At 46.2% G+C, this 26,312-nt stretch overlaps 2 protein-coding genes across 4 annotated transcripts; both read right to left on the bottom strand.

The window, feature by feature from the left end:
- Positions 1 to 1,132: 1,132 nt before the first annotated feature.
- Positions 1,133 to 15,991, bottom strand: ADIPOR1 (adiponectin receptor 1). Of its 3 annotated transcripts, XM_032422302.1 has the most exons (9): positions 15,817 to 15,991; positions 12,085 to 12,151; positions 8,851 to 9,085; positions 7,245 to 7,361; positions 6,003 to 6,174; positions 5,376 to 5,562; positions 3,939 to 4,126; positions 2,325 to 2,518; positions 1,319 to 2,011 (listed from the first exon to the last, which is right to left on the bottom strand). In XM_032422302.1, exons 3-9 carry the CDS (start codon positions 8,989 to 8,991, stop codon positions 1,883 to 1,885), a joined length of 1,128 nt encoding a protein of 375 aa, XP_032278193.1. In that variant the 5' UTR covers positions 8,992 to 9,085; positions 12,085 to 12,151; positions 15,817 to 15,991; the 3' UTR covers positions 1,319 to 1,882. The 3 variants fall into 3 exon arrangements, with proteins under 3 accessions (XP_032278192.1, XP_032278193.1, XP_032278194.1); XM_032422301.1 differs by lacking the exon at positions 12,085 to 12,151 and having other exon boundaries at positions 1,133 to 2,011; XM_032422303.1 differs by lacking the exons at positions 12,085 to 12,151; positions 15,817 to 15,991 and adding an exon at positions 15,511 to 15,599.
- Positions 15,992 to 19,010: 3,019 nt separating this feature from the next.
- LOC116643558 (NADH-cytochrome b5 reductase 1) lies at positions 19,011 to 24,125 on the bottom strand. Its single transcript, XM_032422438.1, has 9 exons — positions 24,043 to 24,125; positions 23,584 to 23,733; positions 23,407 to 23,479; positions 22,837 to 22,943; positions 22,473 to 22,602; positions 21,696 to 21,779; positions 20,704 to 20,789; positions 20,144 to 20,243; positions 19,011 to 19,797 (listed from the first exon to the last, which is right to left on the bottom strand). The coding sequence occupies exons 1-9, from the start codon at positions 24,055 to 24,057 to the stop codon at positions 19,625 to 19,627; spliced, it is 918 nt and encodes a 305-aa protein (XP_032278329.1). The 5' UTR covers positions 24,058 to 24,125; the 3' UTR covers positions 19,011 to 19,624.
- Between the last annotated feature and the right edge of the window lie 2,187 nt (positions 24,126 to 26,312).

Below are 26,312 nucleotides of genomic sequence, written 5' to 3'. Positions count from 1 at the left end.
CCCGTGTCAGGCTCCCTGCTCAGTGGGGAGCCTGCTTCTCCCTCCGCCACTCCCCCTGCTTGTGTTCCCTCTCTCACTGTGTCTCTGTCAAATAAAATCTTAAAAAAAAGGGGGGGGCGCCTGGGTGGCTCATTTGGTTAAGCGACTGCCTTAGGCTCAGGTCATGATCCTGGAGTCTCAGGATCAAGTCTTGCATCGGGCTCCCTGCTCAGTGGGGAGTCTGCTTCTCCCTCTGACCCTCCCCCCTCTTGTACTCTCTCTCATTCTCTCAAATAAATAAAATCTTAAAAAAAAAAAAATGATCCAGGATAGACATCAGATACATTTCATATTGTAGAGCGTTGTTTCATAAAATGTTTGAATATTGTGTGTATATGCTCTATGCACGTCCACACGAAGTCGTCCTACCAATGTGCACTCCCACCGCGGCATCTGGTCTGTTCCACATCTATACCAACACCCAACACAATCTTTAATTTGTGCCAACCTGGTAGGACTGAAATGGTTTATCACTTTGGTTTTAATTTACATTTCCCTGATTACTACTTGAGGTTGAGAAACTTTTGCTGTGTGTTGGCCTAATTGGGTTCTTTTTTAAAAAAACCATTTGTTCTCCCAATTGTACAAACTTGAACTTTGAAGTGAACCCAACTTTGTAACTCAAGAAGATTCCTGTCTAACTGCCTACAGTTAGTGATTACTGCAGACCACGTGCTATCTAATGAACACAACACGTCAGGTTGAGCACAATTCGCAAAGGCCCAGAAAAGCATGGAATAATCTCTTGATGAGACAACCTTAAGCAAGGCAGCTTTAAAAGAACTAAACTCTAAAGTAATATGTAGTAGAGCTTTGATCACAGGGATGTATTCCCAACACCTTCGAGAATCTTCTATTTAACACTACTATGGCAAACCAAACTCTCTAGTCCAATGTCTGTGTGATAAGTAGAGAAAAATAAAGCTGTATCGAGGAGCAGATGCTAGGAATTCAATTAGGCTCATTCATTGGCCTGCATATGCCAGCCTGTCAATGACTGTGATTCAAATTTGTATCTCAGCAGAATCTAAAACTATGTTACTGGTTTTAATCCTTTGGAGTTGTGTACAAATAGTTGAGACCACACGTTAAATCCTTCAACGCCAAGTGTCTTCTGTACTTTCTTTTATTATCATCATAGTCTTTGCATCAAGGTACATAGCAATGATAGCAGGTTTCTTTTTAAAGCTTAGTATTAAATATTAAATATCTTTCCCCATTTTAATTTTACATTACTCTGCCAAGAAAAAAAAAAAATTAAAAGTCAAGTTACTTGAAGCCTGGACACACTTCCATGATTAGCCGGGCTATGTAAAAGTTGGTGGCTTTGTTCTTCCTGCTGTAAAAGCAGATCCAGGCCCAAGAAAGATGGGACCAGGTTCTAACTGTTTTTGGAAAAGTGTGCTACAAAAATGGATGGCCTGTTATAAGCCAGGTTACAAAGTAAGGATGGGGGTAAGGGAGGGATATTTTCCTCCAGAAACAGAATTTCTGAAGAGTCCCAGTCCATCATTTTTTCCCCAAAATGGTTGGAGGAGGGGTCAAATCTCAACATGAGCTTCGAAGTACTGTCTCTGTGAGGGGACGGTAGTTGCCTTGCCATCGAGGGGGGCTGCTGAGGAGGAGCATGGCTAGACTGGGCCATCCCCGCCCTCCTCAGCTAGGGAAATGGAAAGTTTATTGCCCAGTGGGTGTGAAAGTGGGCTGAAGCTTGGTTGGTACTGAATTCTCTAAGAGGTTTCTTCTAGAAACAGACAACTCAGACTCTTCCTCTCACGTCAACAAAGAAGTTATTTTTAAAAGCACTTGGGAAGTTCCTCCACCACCGCTCAGGTGGGAAGGCTCAGAGAAGGGAGTCATCAGTACAGCCACCCTCTAGGCCGTAACGGAATTCCTGAAGGTTGGAGACCCCGTAGAAGTGGACGAAGGCTGCAGCCACCACCAGGACATGGAAAATCTGATGAGACTGGAACTGTAGGAATGACAAGAGACGGGCCTTTAGGACAGTGGCAAGGAGAGATTAGAAGTAAGTAGCAAGCATTTGCTTCTTCTAGTTTCTCCTTAAAAGTTTTTTTACATCATAAAAATGATGTATTTGTTGTAGAAAATTTTTTATCAACCTTGTCAGAAATACACCAAAATGTTAATACCGGTTATCCCCCTGCCATTTCTCCTTATGTATATACAGGTACCCCGAAACACTACAGGATCCCTATGTCTCTTACCGCCTTGTACTTAGACCTTTAACTTTGGCTGGTCACTCACCATCAAGAGTCATTTCTTACCCATATGTCAAATTTCCCAGGAAAGAAGCGCTCAGGAATTCGAGCAGCATAAAGGCCAGCTCCGGTGATGTACATCACAGCCATGAGGAAGAACCAGCCCATCTGGCCCACTGTGGTGGCCTTGACAAAGCCCTCAGCGATAGTAAAGTGCATGGTGGGCACAACACCACTCAAGCCAAGTCCCAGGAACACTCCTGAACAAAGCAGACGTAAGATCGTCAAGCAAGGAACCAGCTTCCACTCGGCAGGCACCGCTGTCTTACTCCAGAATTCAGATGTTTATTGTGACAATTAGCTATTTTCTGGTGAAGAGGACATGTTTAGGAAATGAACCACAAGACGGGTAACAGTCAGCAGACATTTCTTCAACATCCAGAATGGGAAGAAGGCTGTGTCAGTGCTGTTACCTTTTAAGGAGCACCAAGAACAAACATCTGACATTCTTTATTATTTGTTAAGAAATGTGAAGCCTTGGCCAAAGGCTCTGTCTAAACCCTCTCACAGCTGACTGGGATACAGAACCTCAATGGCAAGGCTTCAGGTGGGTGGCTTCCAAGTCAGAGAGGAGCTGGGCAGGTTTTCCATTAAGATCATAAAAGACTTAAGTATCGGGACTCTGACCTCCTGAGTAGACAGACATACCCAGATCAGAAGCTGTCAAGGCTGCAGGGACACACAAGGTAAGAGGAAGGGAAGAATGGGTATTTGTCTCAACATCACTACACTACACATAACTGGAGGGCAGGGCCGATCTTCTGCATTTCTTTTTTTAAAAGATTTTATTTATTTGACAGAGAGAGACACAGCAAGAGAGGGAACACAAGCAGGGGGAGTGGGAGAGGGAGAAGCAGACTCCCTGCTGAACAGGGAGCCTGATTCGGGGCTCGATCCCAGAACCCCGGGATCATGACCTGAGCCGAAGGCAGACGCTTAACGACTGAGCCACCCAGGCGCCCCTGATCTGCATTTTTGTAGATGCCCTTGTTAAAGCACAACGCTTGGCACACGGTTGGTGCTTGATGAATATTTAATTCTTTTAACTGAAGGTTTAAGACACAGCACATAGTAAGTCCAAAGGGCCTGAAAACTAGTGGTAACTAATGTGTTGCTGCAAAAATAAAGCTTAAAAGGAGAGTCCAGATGAGACAACACAAAGATGTTTATGCTTTTGTAGCTGCTACAGTAGTTGGGACCAGTGTTTATGCTCAAGGTGTTTGTTTTTTTATTCACCAAACCAAGCCTTCCATTGCCTTAGGAAAAATAATTCCAGGTGTTTTAATTTGAACCCCTTGGTTTGAGTGCCTAGGACCAGTCACTAAAATGATGGCGCTCTGTATATTTTTTAACTTTCTCAAACCAAATTTAAGAGCAGTCATTTCTATACTTGTAGCAAATCAGCCAGCTTGGTAGTTATCTGTCCTGCTAGCACGCCACTGAAATACTATGAACATTGGGGAGAATTGAACTTTGAAAATTCATGGTGCTTTCCAAGTTCTAAACACGAATCAAGGTTTGGATGGGGTCCCCCAACTGCAAACCTTAGGGCCCAGGGTTGAGCCTATTAGGCTCAAGGCCCAAATATGTATGAAGTTTACACTATGTCTTCCTACCCACCTGCTCTTGTCTGCCGGTGCTTAGGAGTGGCAAACCGGTCCCACTGTGCCACAATGATGGCAGAAATGCCCAGGACGCAGACGATGGAGAGGTAGATGAGCCGTGGCTGTGGGGAGCAGTAGAAGGAGTAATAGAGCCAGGGGACAAAGCTCCCCATAATCAGTAGAGCAATCCCTGAATAATCCAGTCTAAAAAAGAGCCATAAAAATGAAATGAATCAGTGGGAGAAATGAAGAAATCCTATGGCTTGTTGAACTTGTTCTTTTAGTTCACCTGCTCCCAGCTCTGAACATCTCCACCCAGCCTCCCCTCATTTCCCATACAATTTATCCTACATCCTGGATCAAAAACCCACCAAGTCAAGCACATCTATTTTGCAGTGGAAAAGTTTCTTTTTTTTTTTCCTCTCTTTTATTTTAATTTTTTTTATTATTATGTTATGTTAATCACCATACATTACATCGTTAGTTTTTGTATTGTTCCATGATTCATTATTTGCGTATAACACCCAGTGCTCCATGCAGAACGTGCCCTCTTTAATACCCATCACCAGGCTAACCCATCCTACCACCCCCCTCTCCTCTAGAACCCTCAGTTTGTTTCTCAAGAGTCCATCGTCTCTCATGGTTCATCTTGCAGTGGAAAAGTTTCTTAAGAATCCCGGATCACAGGACTTCATCCCTTCCCTTAGTTGTGGGCAGCCAAATCTCCCCCTAGTGGAAACTTCAGCTTAGGAGTTCTGTCACTATCCAGCTGATTCCCAGCTTCCCATTCATGAAGGGCTCTGAATGTTCTTCAGTTCTGGTAACTTGAGTTCCCAAAACAAAACCCCTGAATTGGGAGTATTCTTAAGAGGTACTGTTCTGATTTAGTTGACTTTTTTAATGATAAAAATGTATTCCTGGTATTATGGGAAAAACAAAATAACCCGCCGCCACTACCACCAAAACCAACAACAACAACACGCAAATAAACAGAACTCCGGGCACAGAGTTGGGGAATCTGAAAAGCATTAGATGATGGACGTCTGGGGCCTCCAGCAGTGCATGGGCAGCAAAGATAAGCTTAACTAGACGGGTGGGTAGGAGCATTAGCAGAACGAAGCAGGCATACTTTACCACGCCCTGCTGTGGCTCCGGCCAACAGGAAGGTCAGATAGTACTGGGTACTTGCAGCCCACCAGTACCCCAAATTTCACAAAGGTTAGTACCATACAGGTAAAATCCATCTGTTGAGGAGGCTGCAGTGCATTTTCTCATGAAGGATTTAAGAGAAGAACTTCACCGCCCTATTATATCCACAAAATAGAAAGCCCTTCCTCTGGGACATCAGGGAAACTTTAGGAATTATTGGAGTTTCCAGTACCCAGTCAGCCCTCAAATCACAAGATGTGACAGTAGCGTGTGGTCTTTCCGTACTGATGTTCTTTCAACTCACTTGGAAAAAGTCCGAGAGACTTTCTCTGAATGACAATAGACGGTGTGAAAGAGCCAGGAGAAGCTGAGGCAGAGCACTGCACCCAAAAAGAACATCCCAAAAACCACCTTCTCCTGTAGAGGGGCCATGAAGTACATATTTGGTCTGAGCATGGTCAAGATTCCCAAAAAGAGAAACAGCACAAAACCTATAGGAGGGAAAAGAAAAAAAAAAAGCCTAAGGGAAAGGACAGTACATGCACTTTGATAGTTGATGGTGTTAAATCAGCACTAAAAAACGGGGTTCAGCTGTGGGAACTGCAGTCTAAAATTTCAGGAGAAAATGGCACCAGTCATAGAAACTCAGACGAAAAGAGCACTTTTTGAAATGCTGGCATTTTGTTTGGACAGTGGGAATTCATGAAATAGAAGCAACTGCCTCCACTGAGGACAGTTCTGCCAGTGTTCCAATTTCTTCTCCTGGTTCTAGGCCTTCCTCCTCTAGTCTCAAAGATCAGTGATCAAGGATCAATCAATCAGTCAGAACAACTTTGTTCTTTTCCTTCCCATGGACAAAGGCTATATAATCCCTCCCTTGGCATTTAAGGAGACAAAAACATTGGATTTCTTCCCCACCCAAATCACTCACCAAGCAGATGGGTCCAGATGTTGCCAGTTTCTGTATGGATGCGGAAAATGCTCTTGAAGCAAGCCCGGAAGGAGGGCATAGGTGGTCTATGGCCATGTAGCAAGTAGTCATTGTCCTTCAGCCAGTCAGGGAGCACGTCATATGGGATGACCCTCCAGCGTCCCTCCCAGACCTGGAATATATACACTGTAAGAAGGGCCCTAAAGAATGCTAGTTTCCCCAAGGACAAGGATTGAAGGACAGCCAGTCTAGGAGAATGTCAACCAGGCTTCAGGTGGTAGGTAATAGGGAACCAGCCTGGACCTACAGATGTCCAAGGCACAGTATGAACGAGGCCATCGCAGTACTGTGTATCTTGACCAATTTTTGCTAATGGTTTTGTTCTTGCGTCATGTTAGTTTATCTGGATATGCTTTAGATAAATGTATCTCAATCTTGAAAAAAATATGGCAGGACCTTCTTTAAGCTACTTGAAATTTCACAATTAAGTAAAAATAGTGAATGAAAACAAAGAAATAGAAACTATATATAATGGTTTTGAAAACATACATTTTATCGTTCCTTTGCCCCTCTAATCCAGGAGATTCTGGTTGACCCCTGCTCAGTCCTTTCCCCCCAGTAGATTCCAAGTCCTTCCTAGGTTGGGACTATGTCTTTTTAGAGCAGGGGTTCTTAACCCAGGACACACGGACAATGGATAGAATCCAGGGAAGGATGGAAATCTGGATGGGAAAAAAATGATCTTTCATTTTTGCTCACCTCTACCTGAAATCTAACACTCCCCTCAATTATAAAAGTGAGCACCAAAGCACAGTAGTGCTGGAAGCTGCGACTGTCACCCATAGAAATCCAAGATATTTTCATACACTAGTTTTGCAGATATCAAAATATTGTTACGCTTCACCGCTTAGAAATGATAAATTTTAATAAAATACATTATCACTTGTCATTAACGCATATCCAGTGTGTTCATAAAAGGAGCCCACATTAAAATTTCGGAACTTTAAAAATTAAAAAATTCTAACGACTGCCAAAGGGATCCATAGCAAAAAAAGCTAAGAACTTCCGTTTTAGAATATATTGTGAGCACTGCCTAACACGGTAGGTAGTAAAAATGTAGCTAGCCTTCCCCTTGATTTACTTCATCTTGAGCAAAAACAAACCCACAGGCAGAAGTAAAAGTTCTTCAATCCAATGCGTGTTTGCTGCCCTTCATCCAGGACAGAAGCTACTGGGCTGTACCTTGTACACAAACTCCTCCATCTTTTCCATGGCATGGTGGGCCTGCAGGGGAAGTGTCAGTACCCGCACCTCCTCCTCCTCTTCCTGGGGCACTGGGCATGCTTGCTCTTCTTCAGCCTACAGGGACAAAAAATACACAAAAACCAATCCTAAGAGCCATCTCATACACTGTGCTAGTCCAGATCAGAAAGATCCAAAGAAACCTGAACTCAACACTTCCTGCCTGGCCTCTCTCTTACCCATAGGACTTGTGGCTTTTTCTCCAAAGGCATGATAGTTAATGAGTTCGTAACACTGTAGCTCAAGCTTGATTAATACTTTGCAAATGCTGGAGTGAGAGCTCAATTCAGCACACAGGAGGCAGACTGGTGGAGGCTGACGCGAAAGGGATACGCACACCAGTTCTAAATGTTCTTTAAGTTTGGATGGCTCCTCCTTACCTATCGGACAGTGGTTCTCAACTGTCCCCAACTTCCCAAATATCTCTCTATTCTAGACCACTAAATCCTCAAAACAATGGAAGAGACAGAGTCTCAGAGATTCCTTTAACAATTTAAATCTGTTCATGGTTCCCTGTTCACTGACTCTGGGGATTATATCATGACTGAAACTTTGTATTCCTTGCAGCTCCCAAGAGTCTCAGGGCCTCCAAACTGGTTCTGTAGAAAGCAGCAGCTTTCTACAGGACAGGACAGAGTCCTGACCCCCAAGGAGCTTTGACACAAAGTGTGCACACGGGAGAGCACTTCCCTATCAAGGAGAGAGACTTTTCTCTCAGTCCCAAGGCTCCAAACCATGGAGATGGAGAGCTGGGAGGTTCAGCTCCTCTTTCGCTCTCCTGTTGATGGTCCCTGGGAAACGAATGGTTCCTCTTAAATTGTGTGGTACAGATTCCTGCTTGCCTACCCCCATATCCATTCTCTCTCTCTCTTCCTCAGTAACAAAGCCCTTGGTTTTATTCAGGGTGGGAATGTTACTGTAATTTTACTCAGGCTCAATGAAGAGATGACATTGCCTACATTCCACTGCAGCCGAATATAACTATGTAACTAAATTCTGGCCTATGGGATGTAAATGGAAGTGTTGCGAGATACTTCCAGAAAGGGTGGGCCCTTCTCCTCTTTCCCCTTCCTCATTTTCTGGTGGCTGGTAAGGGGGTGTGATGGAGGATCAAGACAGAGGCCTGACAGTCGTGGAGCCCTGTTATCAGCCTGGGATGGGTTACTTCTAGAATTCTTCTACATGAGACACACTGTCTTCTGTCTTGTCAGAACTATAGGGATTTTTGTTTGTTATATGGAGCCAAACCTAATCCTAACTGATGCTTCCTTCATTCACAGGCATTTACTAATTACTTACTGGACTTCAGGCCTTGTGTTAAGTCCTGGGGTTATAAAGATGAGTGAACTTGCAAAGCTTACAGTGGAAAAAGGATACAAATAAATAAAGATACATATAATACAGTATGATAAGGACTGGATGGAGATATTCCCAGGGTGCTATGGTCCCTCCTTTGGGGAGAGGTGAGATCTTAAAAAAATGGACACTGACACAGGCCTAATGAGAGGTTCTGATTAAGGCAATGACTCCTGGGAAGACAACTTACTTTGGTTGGGTTGGCAGTTACCCGTTTGCCCTTCTCTTCTAGCAGGGGTCCCAGTTCAGCCAGCTCCACCGTGTCCGTTTCCCTGTTACTGGCAGGAGCCCCATTGCCCTGTGCCACCACAGATCCTTTGTGAGAAGACATCTGGCTGGTACCTCAATACCCTGCAGCTTCAGCTTGGGGAAAGGTTGGGGTCTCTCAGCCCCAAGGGGCAGAGATCTCCCTGTGATGGTAAACACTAAAAGCAAACACAAACATGAAGGGTATTGACAAGTGATTCCTCTTACAGTTTCATTTCCATGAGTCAACATTGAATAAGACACAGCTAATCAACTCACACCCTACCTCCAATTCTAAAGGCTAGGTAATTGCTAAATTAAAATCTATTCCTTGTTCTCCCTCTTTAATGTTAGTCTTGACTCAGAACTTCACTAATCTTACAGTTAAGGTTGAAAATATAACATCTGGTTGCTTGTCTTCAAAGGATCTGTGGTAATCATACCAAACTGTCACCACAGAAAACCAGCTACTCACCCTCAACCCCCTCCCACAGGTGTGGAGCCCATTTAGTGAGAAGAGTCTAGCCTACCATTCTCAAAGCTATTCTGCCCAAGAAAGGCTTGGCTCTGAGAATGGGGAGCAAAAGTAGGAGGCCAACCCCTGGCTGTAATTACAGTTGACCCTTCAACAAGACAGGTTTGAACTGCAAGGGTTCACCTATATGCAGATTTTCTTCAAGACATATATGTACAGTACTGTAAATATATTTTCTCTTCCTTATGATTTTTAATAACAGTTTCTTTTTTCTAGCTTACTTTATTGTAAGAATATAGTATGTAATGCATGTAACATACAAAATAATGTGTTAATCAACTTTATGTTATTGGTAAGACTTCTGGTCAACAGTAGGCTATTAGTATTTAACTTCTGGTTAGTCCGAAGTTACACGTGGATTTTCAACTGTGCGGGAGTCAGTGCCCCGAACCTCTGTGTTGTTCAAGGGTCAACTATATTTCAAGACCACCCAATCTTTAAATAAATTAAATGCCAACTGAACTCGGATGGGCTTTTTCTACAAATGATCTGACAAGTGTGCCTCATATGCAGAAGGAACTTGGTTGTGAGCTAGATGGTTAATTTCTCTGCAATGTCTACTAATTCTACTGTAGGATTATAGCCTGGGTTCGACACTTGGGTAACAAGCTTTCCTCATAATCTCTCCTTAAAGCAAGCAATAACTTACCTGGGAGCAGGAAGTTGAAGACAAGGAGGCAGCCCCAGCCTTGCCCTTTGCCAAACACATACCAAACAACCAGCTCAGTAAGAGCTTGTCCCAACCACCATAGCTCATAATCTAAGCCCCACTCAAATTAGTTTTTCAGAAACTAGAGACAGGTACACAAATCCTTAAGGAAAACCTGAGAAACCTAGAACTCAGTTTTCTAGGAAAAACTTCTAATACTTGAGGTTTTCCTGAGTTGGACTTCAAGCAGTGGTCTTCCAATCAAGCCTCAGGGAGATGAAAATGATATTGAAAAGAGAGAAAAGTGTCCAAAGATGCTCACCATCTTGTATATTACTAGCCCCCCGCCCCAACAAAGGAGTTTATTACTCATAGCAACAGTAACGACCAGAATACTAGCATTTTTATGCACTGGCTCTGTGAACCCAATGACCACAGGGCAATGCAAAGAGGGTCAAGCAGCACCCGCACAGGGAGTGGGCTGCATTACCAGAGAGGAAATTTAAGCTTAGGGAATCCAAACCTTTAATAATAGGCAGTAACCATGACTGCTCATGAGAGAGACACTCTATCTCCCACCGCTGTTCACTACACAAACATCTTTGATTTCTTATACCAGTTCTCTTTTTATCCAAGACTAATTACAGTTCCTTCTCAGGGATTATAATTGGATATAAGTAGTCAGATGAGGGCAGTCCTTAAATTTCAAAAGTCATGCTATGTTCAACTCACCAGCACAGCTGAAAGCAATAGGCAAATCTAGTTCAAGAGAGCAAACAGTAACTCACTGCACAGCAGATCTTTATATGGTGTCAACACATAGATAGTTCTTCTTCCTTCAAATGTGCAAGATTCTGACAAGACAGGTGCCAGCCCACAGCCAAAGCCAACAATTGAGCCTAAGGAGAACAGGAAACTGGAGGCCCCTGAAAACCTCAGGAAATAGACAATCCCCTTAAGAAACACTGGGAAATCTTTTTCAATGGGTTGACCACAAAACATATTTCCTTAGAGTGAAGTACTCCTGAATAAACAGCTTTACTAAGAAATACTCTATACTAAAGAAAAGAAAAATAAAAAGCTTTGGGCACTTTGGACAAGTCTGAATAGGGAGCATACACTTAGCTCAGAACACTGCTGCCGGGGCAAAAACAACAACAACAACAAAAAACCCCCCCAAAACTCAGGTTCTGTGATATGTACCCTTGATTTTGGTCAGAACCCATATTTCAAAATGAATGAACAAAGGGAGCAGCATTCTAGTCCGCAAGCATATGACTTATTAGCTTCTTGTCACTAGCCAAGGGTTTATGCACTTTTTCTTGTGCTTGTGGGGCTTTCTCCTTTTCCCCAGAGTAAGCCAATATATTCACGGAATATTTAACAAATATATTTAGCACTAGCACCCGAAGGCATTCTAAGGTACTGTGCAAAACACACAGCTGAACAAGTGTCTTCAAAGGAGCCTATCATCAGATGGCATGAGGTCACTTGTGTTTTGTACAAAGTCAGTGATGTAATTTCACGTTTCAGGAGGGCAGCGGAGGGAGAGAACAATAACCTAGAATGGCCACATACTAAATTCAGTTATTTCGAATGCTGTGTAACTATTTTACTAGAGGCAATGAGAATAATATAGATAAACCTTAAGTTGGACAGTTAGGGTCAGAGATCAAATGCAGAATCCAGCTTGGTATTCTTCCTAATTTCCTCATTTGAACTGCAAAGTTTTTATGCCCTCAAGTCTAGTGCTCTTCTAGGATGATCTCTGTCTCTTGGCCAACATGTCTTTCCCCTTTCAGTCCAAATCACTCTGTTAATTCTTCTGATGCCCTCCAGCTCCTCTTATCACTAGTTCCTACACCTCCCCTCAGCATTGTCTTCTAGGCCCAGAGTCACTAAACCTAACAGACATCCCAGTTAACTCACAAACCAGCCATCAGCTACAACTCATCATACAAGATATGGCATCATGCATCATGTAAAGTACATACAATGGAGGTCAATGGAGATCATGTCATCATAGTGAGCAAAGTCCATTGTCCAGTTTGGTCTTCTAAACTGTAGCAACACAGAGACAGGAAAGGGAGAGATAGGGATCGGAGGTCTGGCAAGAGAGAAGAGCAAATAATACTAGGACCTGGAAATATAACTTCTTATAGGGTGACCATTCACAAACAACTGGGAATTATTACAAGCAAGTGTTTTTGTCTTTATTATATAAAACCAGCATAAACCCCTATGGTATTAAGACCGATTCTGGGAGCACTCAGAAGAGCCAAATATACTTCAACTTTCCGCCAGCTTTCTCTATCCTTAGTATTAAAGAGGAAACACATTTCCCCTCAAACTCACCACACCCAATATGACAAATCAGAACTGGGCCAAACTCCACTGAGTGCATTTTTGATGGGATTTCTTCAATTCAAGCTAATAAAAATCTTTACCACTAAGCTTTCCAACTGGATAAACCTATGATATTAGAGAATAACGCTGTGGAGGCAGGGAGGTGTTTGTGCTCCTATAAATAAGATAATCCTGTGCCACACTTGGGGAAAGAACTGATTCTTAATCACCGGCCAGTTAGCCAGAGAGTTTACTTCCCTCACAGTTTCTGGAGACATTTATTTTGAGAACCAGTTCCCAAGTTTTCCAAGCACACTCCTTCCCTGGAGTCAAAGGCGTAAAGCTTCTTCTGTGAATTTTTAATCTGGAGTTTCTGGACCCTTAGAGATTCTGTGGGTAGGCATGGGTAGGCTCTATGTCTGCCTGACTCTCTTATTCCAAAGCACGGTTAGGTTAGCAGTAAAGTCAAAGAACACAGACGTCCTCTCCTCTACCTATGCTCTGTTCGGGCGCGCGGTTTCACAGCACTGCTGGGGAAAAGTGAGTCAAGGCAAAGACCTAGGTTTGAAAATTACCAAACTGCAGCAAGTGAGGCCTAAGCTTTCTCACCTGATGCTGGGTGTCACCGACTTAGTGTCTAAAGTGGAGAATCACACTCTAACTTCCCTTGTAGCTCTTCTCCAGCTATCCCAACAGAAGACTTTTTGATCCCACAGACTGATAAGCTTTCCAAATGCCATGACCAATCAATCAATCAATCAATCAATAAATAAATATTAAAAAAAAAATACACAGGCTGATGAAGGAGGTTCATGCCAGTCCCTGTTTTTAATATTTGGCTTTCAGATATATGGTCAATACACTTACACAGGAGAGCAGTCACTTTACACTGCGTACATCGGAAGCCCCAATCTAGATGCATACCTAAAAGCCAATCAGTTGGAACTGGTTTGCCTACAGGGCACTTTCCAGGATTGTTTCCACTGAAGATAGTTATAAACTTTATGAACATTAATCACGCCCCCAACATTTCTGAGAAGGAAAGGGGAATTAACTTTGAGCACAGTGAGAGGAACAAAGTTTGGTGGGCGATATTAGAGACGAATGGAGGTTAAGGACAAATGGTAATGACTTTGATAAGTACCAGTACCAGAAAAAACAACAGCAACACCATAATAAATAAAGCTTCTGGGTTCAACGTGACTGTTTAGTTCACCAGTGCAATCACACGTAGATAGGACAGGATAATACAGCAAGAGTTTTTTTTTTTTCTTTTTTAAGATTTTATTTATTTATTTGAGAGCGAGTGCACGAGTGGGGGGGACGGTCAGAGGGAGAAGCAGACTCCCTGCTGAGCCGGCAGCCCGATGCCCCCCCGCCCCGGGGCTCTATCCTAGGACCCTGAGATCATGACCTGAGCCAAAGGCAGCCGCTTAACCAACCGAGCCACCCAGGCGCCCCTACAGCAAGAGTGCTAAAGAGTTCAGTTTGGCTTTATATTATAGGGGTCAACGGAAATTTCCTAGGGAAATAGAGAACAAACTTAACTGGCCTAGAGAGAAACACAAATTCTATTCTATTATCCATCTGACAATACCTATTGATTGTGCCTACACAGATAAGGCAAAGGAGAATTAGAGGAGGCAGTAACTTTTTCTACTAACATCACTACAAGGCTAAATGCCATTAAGTGCTGGAGGAATTCAGAAGAAAAGCTCAATTTTAGTTGGAATGACCAGGAAAGGTTTTGTGGAAGACCTTAAGGAAGTATCTTGATAGATAGAATGGAAGTAGTGGCCATTCCAGAAGTGTACCTGGTATGACCAAGGCACGCTTGAAAGAACACAGTCCCCAGGGCAGTGAATAATCCACTTTTCCATAAGATAAAATGAGGCCAGACTTTAAGAAACTGAAGATAGCCTAAAAGCCTACTTAAGGTGGTATCCTTCAGCCATTAGCAATGGTGAGCCTAGTGATTCTTTCCTACTTGCAGGCAAAGTGGTCATTTATTTTTTTTTAAATCCCTTGGGAATCATGTAATTTCTTGGCCATTGAGAACAGAAGGCTCTCACATTCTATTCTGCAATTAGGTATGGTTTTGTGGAGGTCTACCGGAAGATGGACCCTCACAGGTAACACACCACAGTTTTTCAGATTGATTCCCCAAGTACCAACAACCACTGTATGGGAACACAGAAGTTACTCTGTAATAAATTTAGTGGCTGCAAGCTGGAAACTGCTAGCCTGACACTGCAATCTATTTAGCACCGCCCAGTCTAAATTCCTGGTACTGTAGATACTATAAAATATCAGCAACAGCCGTTGCCCTGTAACAGGTGACCTAACCCCATCAAGAGAGAAAGGCAGTGAACAACCCCACTACGACTTCACTTCAGAAAAGAACCAGATATTATGGTGTTAACTTAATTAATATCAGCAGCCTATATATTCCCTGCTGTGTTTTCTAGCCTGTCTTCTAAATACTTGGGGGAAACAGTATGGTTAATCTAGTAAAGTAGTATGTAGGCCTCTTATTGCTCCTGACACCTGAAATTGTGGAAACTGAAATTCGCCTCGTCAGTTTCCCAGTAGCCTGAGAAGCACTAAAACTGAGGGAAAGCATGTATCTGTTTTATTTTCTTAAAAGCCAAAGACTTGAAGACCAAAAATCTCACACATGAGATGGCATACATCAATGTGAGATTTCTAAGGGAATAAAATTCCATATTCCTCCCAAACAATTTCGATTTTGCTCACGTTCCAGCTTTTAGGGTTACCTTAAATAAAGGTAAATTGTCCACTAATCTCCCTTTCTCCCCCCAGTCGAGGTGGGCACACTGTCGCGGTTTGATCTGCCAAAGACTTGTCGTCGAGGACCCCCTGGGGCTGCCCCGTCACCAAAGGCTGAGAGAGGCGCTTCTGCGACCCAGGCCCGCACCCCCCACTCCCCACTTGCCTCGCGCAGCGGCCTGGGGACCCGGCTTAGCTCTGGCCTGGCCCGTCCCGATACGATCCCCGGGCCGGGATCCCGACGTCTCAACTCCCCGGCAGGGCTGGGAAGACTCAGCACTCACCAAAGCGGTTGGCAGCCCGGGGGGAAAAGCCGAAGGCGAGCAGCCCACCCGCCCTTAAATTGTTGTGGAGGCCGCCTCGGAGGCGGCGCGCAGTGGGAGGGGCCGGAAATGTTTACAACCTCGACCGCGGAGCAGCCCCGAGGCGCTGCCGGCTCCGGCTGGGGGTCTTGAGACCCTCGCGGTGTCTGGGCGGGTCAGCCCCACGGGCTGTCCCCGCCTCAGGCCTGGGCCGAGGCTCCCGGGGGTCCTAGCGCTGCGGCCGATCCCCGCCCACCCGCTCGCCGCGGCAGCCCGGGGGGAACTTACGGCCGGCGGGCAGGCTCTGCTGGGGGCCGCGGTCCCCTGCGCTACATCCCGCGGCGCTGGAGGCGGCCTGCGGCCGAGCGGCCCCGGTTCTTCAGCGCCCTCCCCGCGCCGGAAGGGGCGCGCGACCACACGGCGTCACCTCCGCGGCCGCGTCACCTCCTCTCGGGCTCTCCCTCCTCCTACTGCCAGGCATTCCTCCCGCAGTCCCAATCACAGGCCGGGTCCCCTCGGCCACGCCTCCCGAGCGCGGGGTACCGCCCCTTCTGGCCCGATCCCGCCCCCTCTGGCCCGGTCCCGCCCCCTCCGCGGCAGGCACCACCCTCGAGGCCCGGTTTCTCGCGGTAGGCCCCGCCCCCTGGCTCGGCTCCAATGGTAAACTCCGCCTCTCCAGACCTGGGGAGGACCACACCCCCAAGTCACTAACTGGTGCGCGTGATGGAGAAGGAATTTCTGGGAATTAGACCGGACCCAGCGAAGGAATGCCGAATTCCCTACCATGCACCTTGTCCTCTAAATTGGGAAACTCTCTCCACTTTATATGTTACCAACGCCAGTGGTTTTATCTCCGAAACACTTAATTTCTTCTTCAATCTCATGGTCCCTTTCTCCCCTCCACGAATGTTTCTTTCTTTTTTTTTAAGGTTTTATTTATTTATTTGACAGAGGGATAGATAGAGATAGAGAGAGCACAATCAGGGGGAGTGGCAGGCAGAGGGAGAAGCAGGTTTCTCGTGGGAGCAAGGAGCCCTGTGCGGGGTTCCATCCCAGGACACTGGGATCAATGACCCCAGCTGAAGGCAGACGATTAACCACTTGAGTCACCCAGGCGCCCCTCTACGAATGTTTCTTCAAGTGCCTACCATGTACAAGGCACTGGGCTAGACTTTAGTTTTGACTCCTGTCACTTCTCTTCAGAAACAGCGGGATTGTTTCTAACTAGTCTTGTTTGAGAGAACTCTCTGCTCCAGCTCCCTGCTCCCACATTGCAGCCAGAATGGTGGCCCTGGAGTGCATGTCAGGGAGACTATTGGGCGGTGCAGCCCTCCGCTGAATCACAGAACACAGAAACTTCGAGGAACTGACAATTTTCTCAGTTCTCCCAAGGATAGTACAGAGCTAGTGCTATTCTAGATGCTGAGAGAGAAGGCAATTTGTTATAATCTTACATGGACGCCTCAGGGCAATGGGATTAATTCTTTTGGTGCTGGTTAAAAGCTTGGGCTCAGGAGTCACGTAGAACCAAGTTTCCGACCCTGGCCAGCCTATGATCTTGAGCACGTTAGTGGTCAAGAGAATGATCTCATCTGAAAAATGGGAATAAAATAGTGTTATTTCAGGGGCGCCTGGCTGGCTCAGTTGTGGAGCACTTGACTCTTGATCTCTGGTTTGTGAGTTCGAGCCCATGTTGGGTATAGAGATTACTTTAAAAAAATAAAATCTTGAAAAAAACCGTGCTATTTCACTGAATCTTTGTCAGAATTAAATGAGATAATTTATGCAGGCTCTTAGTGTGATGCCCGGAAAATGGTGAATACTTCATCAAAGTTAGCTCTTATGAATTGCCCACTCTACAAAACCCTCAGAAATTTCACTGTCCACAGGACTGAGTTTTAAGTTTCTTTACCGAGACATTACAAAGGCCTTTATCAGCTGGTTCTCACCTACTCTCCGGACTCATCTTGCTCTACTTTCCCTCTGGCATTTGGGCCTCACTGAACTTCTCCTAGTTCTCCAAATATGGACATCTCTTTTATTCCTCCAGGCTTTTGCAAATGCTGATTCTTCTGCAGGATTGCCCTTCCTCCCATTCTCCGCTGAAAGATCCAAGCAATTGACAAGGCCCAGTTCTGAGTTTGGCTTTGGACTGAGACTGCTAGGTTCACATTCTGGCTCTGCCAGCCACGGACCAACTGTATGACCTTTGGTAAAATCTTCGTCATAGACTCACAGGATTATCATAAGGATTAAATTATACAGATGAGTATTTAGCACAGCACCTATTACATGGCTAACTCAAAAATGTTATTCTCTTTCTCCTACTCTGAATCTTTTCCAAACTCTTCCCATCTGTACCTTGTATCTCCACTATACTATTAATCACACTGTACACTGTGTTGTAATTGTTTATTATTTGTCTATCTTACTCTAGACCAAGTTCTTTGGGGGGGGGGGCAGTTTAAGATCAGTGTTGGTCAGAATCGTATCCTTGGGAACTAGCAGTGCTTGGCAGGTGGCAGGTCCTTAATAAATGTTTGTATGTTGAGTGAATGAGGCAGAAACCCATGTAAGACAAAGAACAGTGAGCTCTTGCGTGGGACATTCTCTTTGTTGGGCTGCTTCACTATTTGAGCCTAACAATCCAATGCAAGATCTTTCTTTTTGGAGGTGAGATGGCCAAGTGTGTCTCACAGAGCACAGTGGCATACACATACTAGCTGATCGAGAAATGTTTGATGAAATACTAGTAACAGTATTTATTGATGACTCCACTGTATGGAGGGGTGAATTCTGCAGGCCCCACAAGCCTTTCTTTTGGGGCCCCAGGGAAAGCAACACATAGTTCCATGCAGGGAAGCAATGTTGACCTTCCTCCTACGATTGATTCACTGTTCTGTCCCAATGGGACTAGCAAAGAAGATCTGAGGAAGCTGCCCTAGTCCGACCCTGGGAGAAGGGGGTGAATTATCATAGCAGAGGTGAAGGGCAGTCAGGATAGATGGGCCTGGGGGAGGCCAACTCTCTCCAGGCACCAAGTCTGGCTGGGGCTGGTGGTGATATCAGGTTACTATTTAAAGGAGAAAGTTTCTCTTCCAGACAGAAAGACAATACTTTAGTTGGTTTGCCAGGTACCCTGAAGTAGAAGCATGGTGAAGGAAGGGCCAAGAGAAGGCAGGGAAAGAGTGGCCAAACCAAGGGACCACTGTGATCATACCTGGGTTCAAAAAGCATCCCCTCCAACTTGTGTTCTCCCCCACCCTTAAAAGCCTCCGGGGAGAAGTTGAGCTTCTGGCTCTGCTGAGGCAGCTGTTAAGTGATCCCTGAGTTTGGCGGCAGGTCGTATTTCAGCACATGGCCCTAGCACTCAAAGGTTCTCTGGAAGGCCTGGGAGAAATTCTGTGCTGGGAAATGCTTCCTCCCAGGATTCCCAGGTGCGAAAAGCCTTAGAAACAAACACAACAACCCGTTAGGTATAACCCAGGGGCCTGAGCCCCGTTTATTTGCACAGCCAGAGGTTTCTGCCACAAGCAGCTGTCTTAGATTGTGGGTGGCCATCTCCTTCCGACCGGGGCTGGGGCAGGGAGAGACAGATTCCCTTCTCTGAGGTCTAAAGAAATCCTTTTCTCCTTTCCGGCAATCTCTACGAGACATCTGTAAGGCCGCTCAACTTGCGCTCACACGTGCAGAATCTGCTTGAGGTAAGCACCAAATATTAAGTAAAACCCATGACACAGGTTGTTCCTTTCATCACAGACACCCAGTGTGATGCTATCAAGGAACTAGCTAGTGTCGGGACAAATGTACACACTTCCTTCTTTCTGACCCGTGGAAGACAGTGCACCACGGGCCTGACCTGGACCTTCTATCACATGGAGATCTGGGGGGCCCCTTCCAGGAACTACTCAGCCCTGGCCCTCTTCCATGGCTACAAGGATGCTGTTCCTGCAGGTATCATCCAGATTTCGGCTCCAGAGTAAGACAAGAAGGCTGATACTGTCAGGAAAGGAATCTAGGGCTTATAGCGTTTGAGTACTGACTGAGGACAATTGCAGGGAACAGGACCAGGAAACAGGACCATGGAGCAGGATGCTCAGTAGGTGAATCGCATCTTTTGTGAGTAGCCCAGTTTGTCCAGGTTGGGATGGCAGGCCAGCTGCACCATCGGGGGTGGTCCACAGAGCAGCAGCAGTGCGTCGTCCCCTGGGGCGGGCAGGTGCTCCCGGATCATGTCGGCTGTCACAAAGCCCTTGCTGTAGGCCCAACCTGAAGTACAGAGGAGAGGAGAGACCAGACACTCCAGACTCATGCTGGCAAGGGGTCGGGTACCATAAGGTGGGGAGGGGTGAGTCCTGGGTAAAGCCTCTTGAGAAGGGATCAAGTTGTAACAGTAGCTGGGTGGGTATCCTCAGCCTGCTCCAGGTTCACAGCCATCCCTCCCCGCCCAATGAAAACAGGCAGCCGAAGGAAGGGGCCCAGGAGAGGCACTAAGTCTGTGCACTCACACTTTTGAGTTTGGCTGTGCTGGAGGGTTGGTTTCACTGAGATCAGAACCCCCCCCCAACCAGGGAGAAGGCCCTGATTTGCGGATGTCCAGAAATGGGGCAGGTACCTTCTGGGGGGTGATCCAGAGTGAACCAAAGTTTAAAGCGATTGGGATATCGGGCCTGCAGCTCCTCCAGGTCCTCCCGCAAGATTATGTCCTTTTCAGTCTGAAAGCGGAAGCCAAGTCTTTAGGAACCTCCTCAGGCACGCGTAAAAGAAGTTCTCTGCTATAATGACTTTCCAACCAGGATGGAAATAGAAAGCTAAAGTTCTAGCGAAGAAGCAAGACGTTTAGAGAGATAGCATGAGGGGAAGGAGAGGGGAGTAGCCCTTATTTACACAGTATGAGGGAATAAAGATGGAATATTTAACAAAGGAAATCCAAGGAGCAGCTTTCTACACTTAGAACTAGGTTCCTTACATGTTTTCTTTTCATTTTCCCTTGGGGGGCCAGGGAAGGATTTGGCTCAATGCTCTGTCCTCCTTGTGGCAGGAGAGGTTCTCTCCCTTGCAGGGGGGCACCTTGGGCAGAGGCCACAACGGGCACTGGACCGGCCGTGCCTGCTGGGGCCACACCTCTCAGCCTCCACAACTTTGAAGACCGAGGCCTGACAAAAGTAAACCAACCTGGTTGGCAAAAAGCAGGGAGCACTGGGTTGGATCTTCAGGGTCTTTCAGGATGGCCCGGATCAGCTGTAGCATCGGGGTGATTCCTGCAAACAGACAGCTCACAATGAGATAGGATGGCCGCAGCCCCTCCCCTGTCCTCGCGCCTTAGCTGATCAACCTGTCATCTTCATTCTACACCTTTACCACTCCGCTCCACCTTCCTTTAGTACCCTAATCCTCTGTCCTCCTGTGTGCAGCACTGACATTCCGGGACAGAGATGCCCTTGATCCCACACTCCACTTTGTATCTGGCAGGCGAATTGTGGTCATGCTCACTATTCACATAAGATCATACTGTCGAAATCCTTCTAAGGAACCAATCTCAGACTCTTCCTCTGAAAGTCTATTGGAGGCTAGGACTCAAATGTCACAGATGAGTACCTAGTGATTCAATGATGAAGGTTCAGGAACACTGGACTTGTGGGTTGAGAGCATGTGCTTTGGAGCTGGACAGAGCTAGATACTAATCCTGTCTCTGGCCATTACTATTTAACCCTGTGGAGACCATTCGACCTCTCTGAACCTCCACTGTTTTCATCTGTAAAAGGGGAAGACTAATACCTACTTCATAGATATGCATGCATATAAAGTGACTAGCATCGTGTCTAATACAGAAACATCCAATGTTTGTTCATTTTCTTCCTTCTCGACTCCCCTATTTCTAGCTGCTTCTCTATTCTCACCTAAAGATTATTAGATTCATTCAACCAGAGGTCTTGGGAGAGCCCACATGATTGATTTCTCTCATTCTATTAGTTAAAAAAAATTTTTTTTTTTCTTTCTACCTGATTATGATTTGTTTTTCAGATACTAGAGAGTTCTAGGCATTGCCAGGAATCCACTGATTAACAGCTTGGCTATGATTATCAAACCTTCTGAGAGTCACTTGAGTGTTTTCATGGCAACAATCAACAATGGTGGGAGAGGATGGCCCCTCAAGTGATATACACCTGTTCCGCCGGCAATCATCCCTAGTTTCTTCGCCACTTGGGGTTCTGGTGGAGACTTTTTGTTGGGCTGAATGCTAAAATTCCCTGAAAAGTCAAGTGAAGAGAGGGGTGGAAGAAAAAAGTCAACACCAGAAAATAAGAAAACAAATACAGAACTGAAAATGTGTCCCAGGCCAGTTTGGCAGCTGCTATGCAATCGGATCCCGGAGCTTGGGTGGAGGTTTGAGTTGAGCAGCCCTGACAATAATACACTTGAGGGACAATGGGGCCAGGACTATCTGTCCCATATTATTAAGTACCAGTCAGTTTAGGGCTACACAGTGAGTCATTAGCTGCCTCTGGCAGAGGGTCACTCCCTGGTGAGGGCAACAGGCATGGAGCCAGGCGTGAATCTGTTTTCCCAAGTGGCACAGAGCAGCTCTGGAGGCTTGCTAATGCACGCAGCTGTTCCCATGGGCAGGGATGAAAGAAAGCTATCTCTGGCTATTTGAACCGCTCAGCCAGAGAAGCGAATCTCAGAGGGAGGGAAACAGAGACATGGGTTTGCTTTAGGCATGTCCACAGCAGTCATGGCTGGCGAATTCTAGTGGATAGGGAACTGACCCCTGTGGCAAATGGAGCTGAGAAATATGCCTCTCTATCATATCAGTGCTATGTTTAAAGGAAGGGCAGCTCTGGGCCTTCCCCATGTGCACACATACACGCATGTGCATGGCCACACTGGGCCAAGATGACTATGGGCACTGAAGAAGGCTTAGGGAGGAGAGAGGCCATTACCTTTCCCGGTGTAAGTGAGCAACCCGCTGGGCCCTCGAAACTCCACCACATCCCCAACCTTCAGGCTATTCAGGTACTGAGACATCTTCCCTCCCTCAGGAAATTTGGGGTGCACACCCTTCAGGTAGACCTGGTAGAACAGAACATACTTCATTTGGAATGTCACTAACTTCTGAGCCACCTGCTGAACGGTCCTCCCTGAAGCTGGGGCAGGAATTACGCACGTGCCATCATCCCCATTCCAAGTTCTTTCTTCATATGCCCAAAGGACACGTGTCTCCTGCTATCAAACAATTCTTGGAAGTTTACAAATCCCAGAAAGAGAAGGATAAGGAGCTCCTGGGGCACCTTCCTACCCCCTTACCTTGATGACAAGATCCACGTAGCCTTGGTCCTCATCACTGGTGACAGGAGTGTATGGCCTGATGACCAGGCTGCCATCGATCCGGGCAGAGAGGTAGACATGTTTGCCTGGGGACCACGTGGAAAGCTACATAAGGGCTGCTTGTGGACAAGCGGCGTTCCTGTTACCTTTCGAAATACTCAAGGAATTTTGAGAGAACAAGGATGTCTTGCTTCCTAGCATGGTTCCAGTGAGCTACCAGGCAGGGAGGACCCCTTTGGGCCACCAGTTGTATCCTTCATAAGCCCCCCATTGGAGAAACTCATCAATTACTACCAGGACCTTAGCAGTGGCAGGTGATCTGAGGGTCCGCCAATGAGAACAAAATTAGTGTTTGCTTGGGGGGAGGTATAAGCAAATCCTGCAGGGAGGAGGAAGAACCGGTGAGTGTGAAGGATGTCTGGGGGCACAGAAGCCACACCCTGGAGTGGTCCGGGGGTCAGTGGTACCTCATGGATCCAGAGCTGGGTAGGGAGGGGAATCACCCTCTTCGGATACCCGGGAAAGGAGCCCACTGCACACTTTCCTTACCCACAGGCAGCCCCAGAATGTGGTGGGCGGTGGGCAGGGCAAAGCGGAACCTCTTGGTGTTGTGGCTCAGAGTCTGGAGGATGGATGACACACACGTTTCACCAGGCAAGTCTGGTGCTGCAAAGTCCCTTGGGTGGATGGTCCCCCCTCTACACAGGTCCTTCCTCCACAACTTACCGTCTTGTCTAGCAGTCGCAGCAGGTACTTCTCATTGGGGTCCAGGAGAGTGACCTTTGGCCGGCGGGACCTCCGAATCAAGTAGGAGCCCAGAGCCAGGCCGAGCAGAGTCAGCAGCCCCACCCCCAGGGAGGCCAGAAGGACTGGGCTCTGTGGGTAGAGGAGGCAGCGTGACCATCATGCTGGGGAAGAGCCCGGGGAGGGGGTGGTGACTGTCCCGTACGACCAGCCGCCCCAGGGATGGCGACCCCGAGCTCCAGCGCGAGAGCCTGTCAGGGCCAGAAGGGTAACCTGAGCAGGGTCCCAAGCCCCACTGTGCGGTACCGGGACCCCGGCATCCAGGGCAGGTGCAGCGCCCTACGGGGCGGGGTCGGCGGCGAGAGCCCCTGGTCCGGAGCGGAGTGTCCAGAACCAGATGGGACGTAGTCCCCTGGTGCAGGGCCAGAGCAAGGGTCTCACCGGCTGGAAGCCCATGACCGCGCACCTCTTCCTCCGCCGCCAGGCCGGCGGACAGATCCCACAATGCGTCGCGGGGAGGGCAGGAGGCGGGGCCTGGTGAGGGCGGGGCTGGTGGGCGGAGCGGCTCTGCGCCCCACCCCTTTGTCCCAGACTTGGTGGCCAGGGGGCTTCAGGAGCCCCTGGATTAATCCAAGATCTTTTAAGGCCGCAGCTCCCCTCCTCCACCCCCTCCCTAGCCTTCCATCCCTGCCACTTCGATCTGCTCACCCCGAACAAGTTGGGAGTCCCGTCAAATGTAGAACGACACCAAGGTGGGTGGGGACCGGGAATCTGAGCCTGCGAATGCTAAACAGGAAGCTGTCTGGCATTGAGCCAGAGACGCGCCCACAGTTGAGCAGGAAAGGCTGAAATCACCTTAGTTTTCCGACAGAATGAATTGCAACAGAATTGAACAGTCTGGCGGAGGCTCCTTCAGGAATGAGCGGTGTGGCATGGCAACTTCATTTCCTGGTCCCACATGAAGGTTTTATAAGCGCCAGGCCATCGGGGCCACTCAGTAGCTTCCTTTGGGTCCAAATCCAGCTTCTTGTCCTCATCTGAGTTCTCCTATCCTCAGGGTCAAAGACCTGGGCTTTGGAGGCCAACTGTACTAAATAAGAATCTCGCCTCTAGCACGGACTGGCTCTGTGACCTTACTTAACTTCTCTGTGACTCTTCATCTATAAGTGGGTATATACTGTCATCTGTCTAGTCCACAGGTTTGTTGTGAGGCTTAAATGAGATATGTAATGTGCCTAGTGTACTACCTGTTAGAGCAAAATACTTGACAGATGATCTCAGCTACTATATGGCTCGGAAGATAGCACTGATAGGGTTTTAGATCTGAGCTCTAACAGGTAAAATGAGACAAGCAAATGAGCAAAATGGGACAAGGGGAGTCAGAAATAGACACTGAGAGTCACCGAGCTACACATTTGCCAAAATGGCCATTCTTTCTTATACGCAGTTTCCCAACCAGACTGACATTTGCCCTTGGATTCTTCTGAGGTCTCTTGCCTTGGCTGGTAGATACACATCTTCTTGAATTTTCACATGGTCTTATCTCTGCGTGTTTGTTTTCTAATCTCCTCTCTTTATAAAGCCACTAGTCATATTGGATTAGGGCCCACCCTACTGACCTCTTTAAAGACTCTATCTCCAGTCACATGCTGAGGCTAGAGGCTAGGACTTCAGTGTATGAATTTTGAGGGGGCAGGTGACACAACTCAGGCCATAATAGAAGGGTGCTATTTTACATGCCATTGCTTCTTCTTTTTTGGGGGGATATACAAATATTTATTTTATTTATTTATTTTATTATGTTAATCACCATACATTACATCACTAGTTTTTGACATGCCATTGCTTCTTAAAATTTTGATTTCTAATTGTACATTATTAGATAGAAATAGATCGATTTCTATGTGTTGACCTTGTATTCTGTGATCTTGCTAAACTCATTCATTAGTTCTAAGGGTTTTGTTTTGTTTTGTTTTTGGTAGATTTCTTGGAATTTTCTATACAGACAATCATGTCATCTGTGAATATAGATAGTTTTGTTTCTTCCTTTCCGGCCTATATGCCTTTTCTTTTCCTTGCCTTATTGCACAGACTAGTACTTTCAGTACTAGTACTGCCTTGTTCCTGATCTTAGGGAGAAAGCATTCAGTCTTTCACCATTAAGTGTGATGTTAGCTGTAGGTGTTTGTTTTGTAGCTGCCCTTTATCAGGTTGAGGAAGCTCCCTTCTATTTCTAGTTTTCTAAGAGTTTTTATCTTGTGTGGATGCTGAACTTTGCCAAATGTTTATTCTATCAATTGATATGATCATCTTTGCTTTATAATATAGTGGATTACGTTGGGTTTTTTTGTTGTTAATATTGTTAATATTGAGCCAGTGTTACCTTCCTGGGATAAGCCCCACTTGGTTCTGGTGTATCGTTCTTTTTATATACTATTGTATTTGATTAATATTTTGTTGATAATTTTTACAACCATATTCATGAGAGACATTGCTCTGAAGTTTCCTACTTCCTGTACTGTCTCTGTCTGGTTTACGTTTTTAAAATGTGTTGTTTGAATCCAAATAAGGTCCACATACTGAGATTTGTTTATGTTTCTTAGGTATTTTTAAAGGTATAGAGTTCCCCTCCATCTCTCGCCTTTTTTTTCCCTTACAAATTTATTTACTGAAAAAACTAGGCTATACTCCTAACCACTGTAATAAGTTGC

Source organism: Phoca vitulina, unplaced genomic scaffold (genome assembly GCF_004348235.1).
Source record: "Phoca vitulina isolate PV1807 unplaced genomic scaffold, GSC_HSeal_1.0 scaffold26, whole genome shotgun sequence".
Taxonomy (NCBI): Eukaryota; Metazoa; Chordata; class Mammalia; order Carnivora; family Phocidae; genus Phoca; species Phoca vitulina.
This window is presented reverse-complemented; position numbering and strand designations above follow the sequence as displayed.

Coding starts and splice junctions, on each gene's coding strand:
- ADIPOR1 (XM_032422301.1), bottom strand. CDS start 8,991: ATGTCTTCTCACAAAGGATCTGTGGTGGCACAGGGCAATGGGGCTCCT. Junction 7,362..8,850: donor TAACTGCCAACCCAACCAAA/GTAAGTTGTCTT, acceptor TTGTCCCTGTAG/GCTGAAGAAGAGCAAGCATG. Junction 6,175..7,244: donor TGGAGGAGTTTGTGTACAAG/GTACAGCCCAGT, acceptor TATATATTCCAG/GTCTGGGAGGGACGCTGGAG.
- LOC116643558 (XM_032422438.1), bottom strand. Junction 21,780..22,472: donor GCTCACTTACACCGGGAAAG/GTAATGGCCTCT, acceptor TTGACTTTTCAG/GGAATTTTAGCATTCAGCCC. Junction 20,790..21,695: donor GATGATTGCCGGCGGAACAG/GTGTATATCACT, acceptor GTCTGTTTGCAG/GAATCACCCCGATGCTACAG.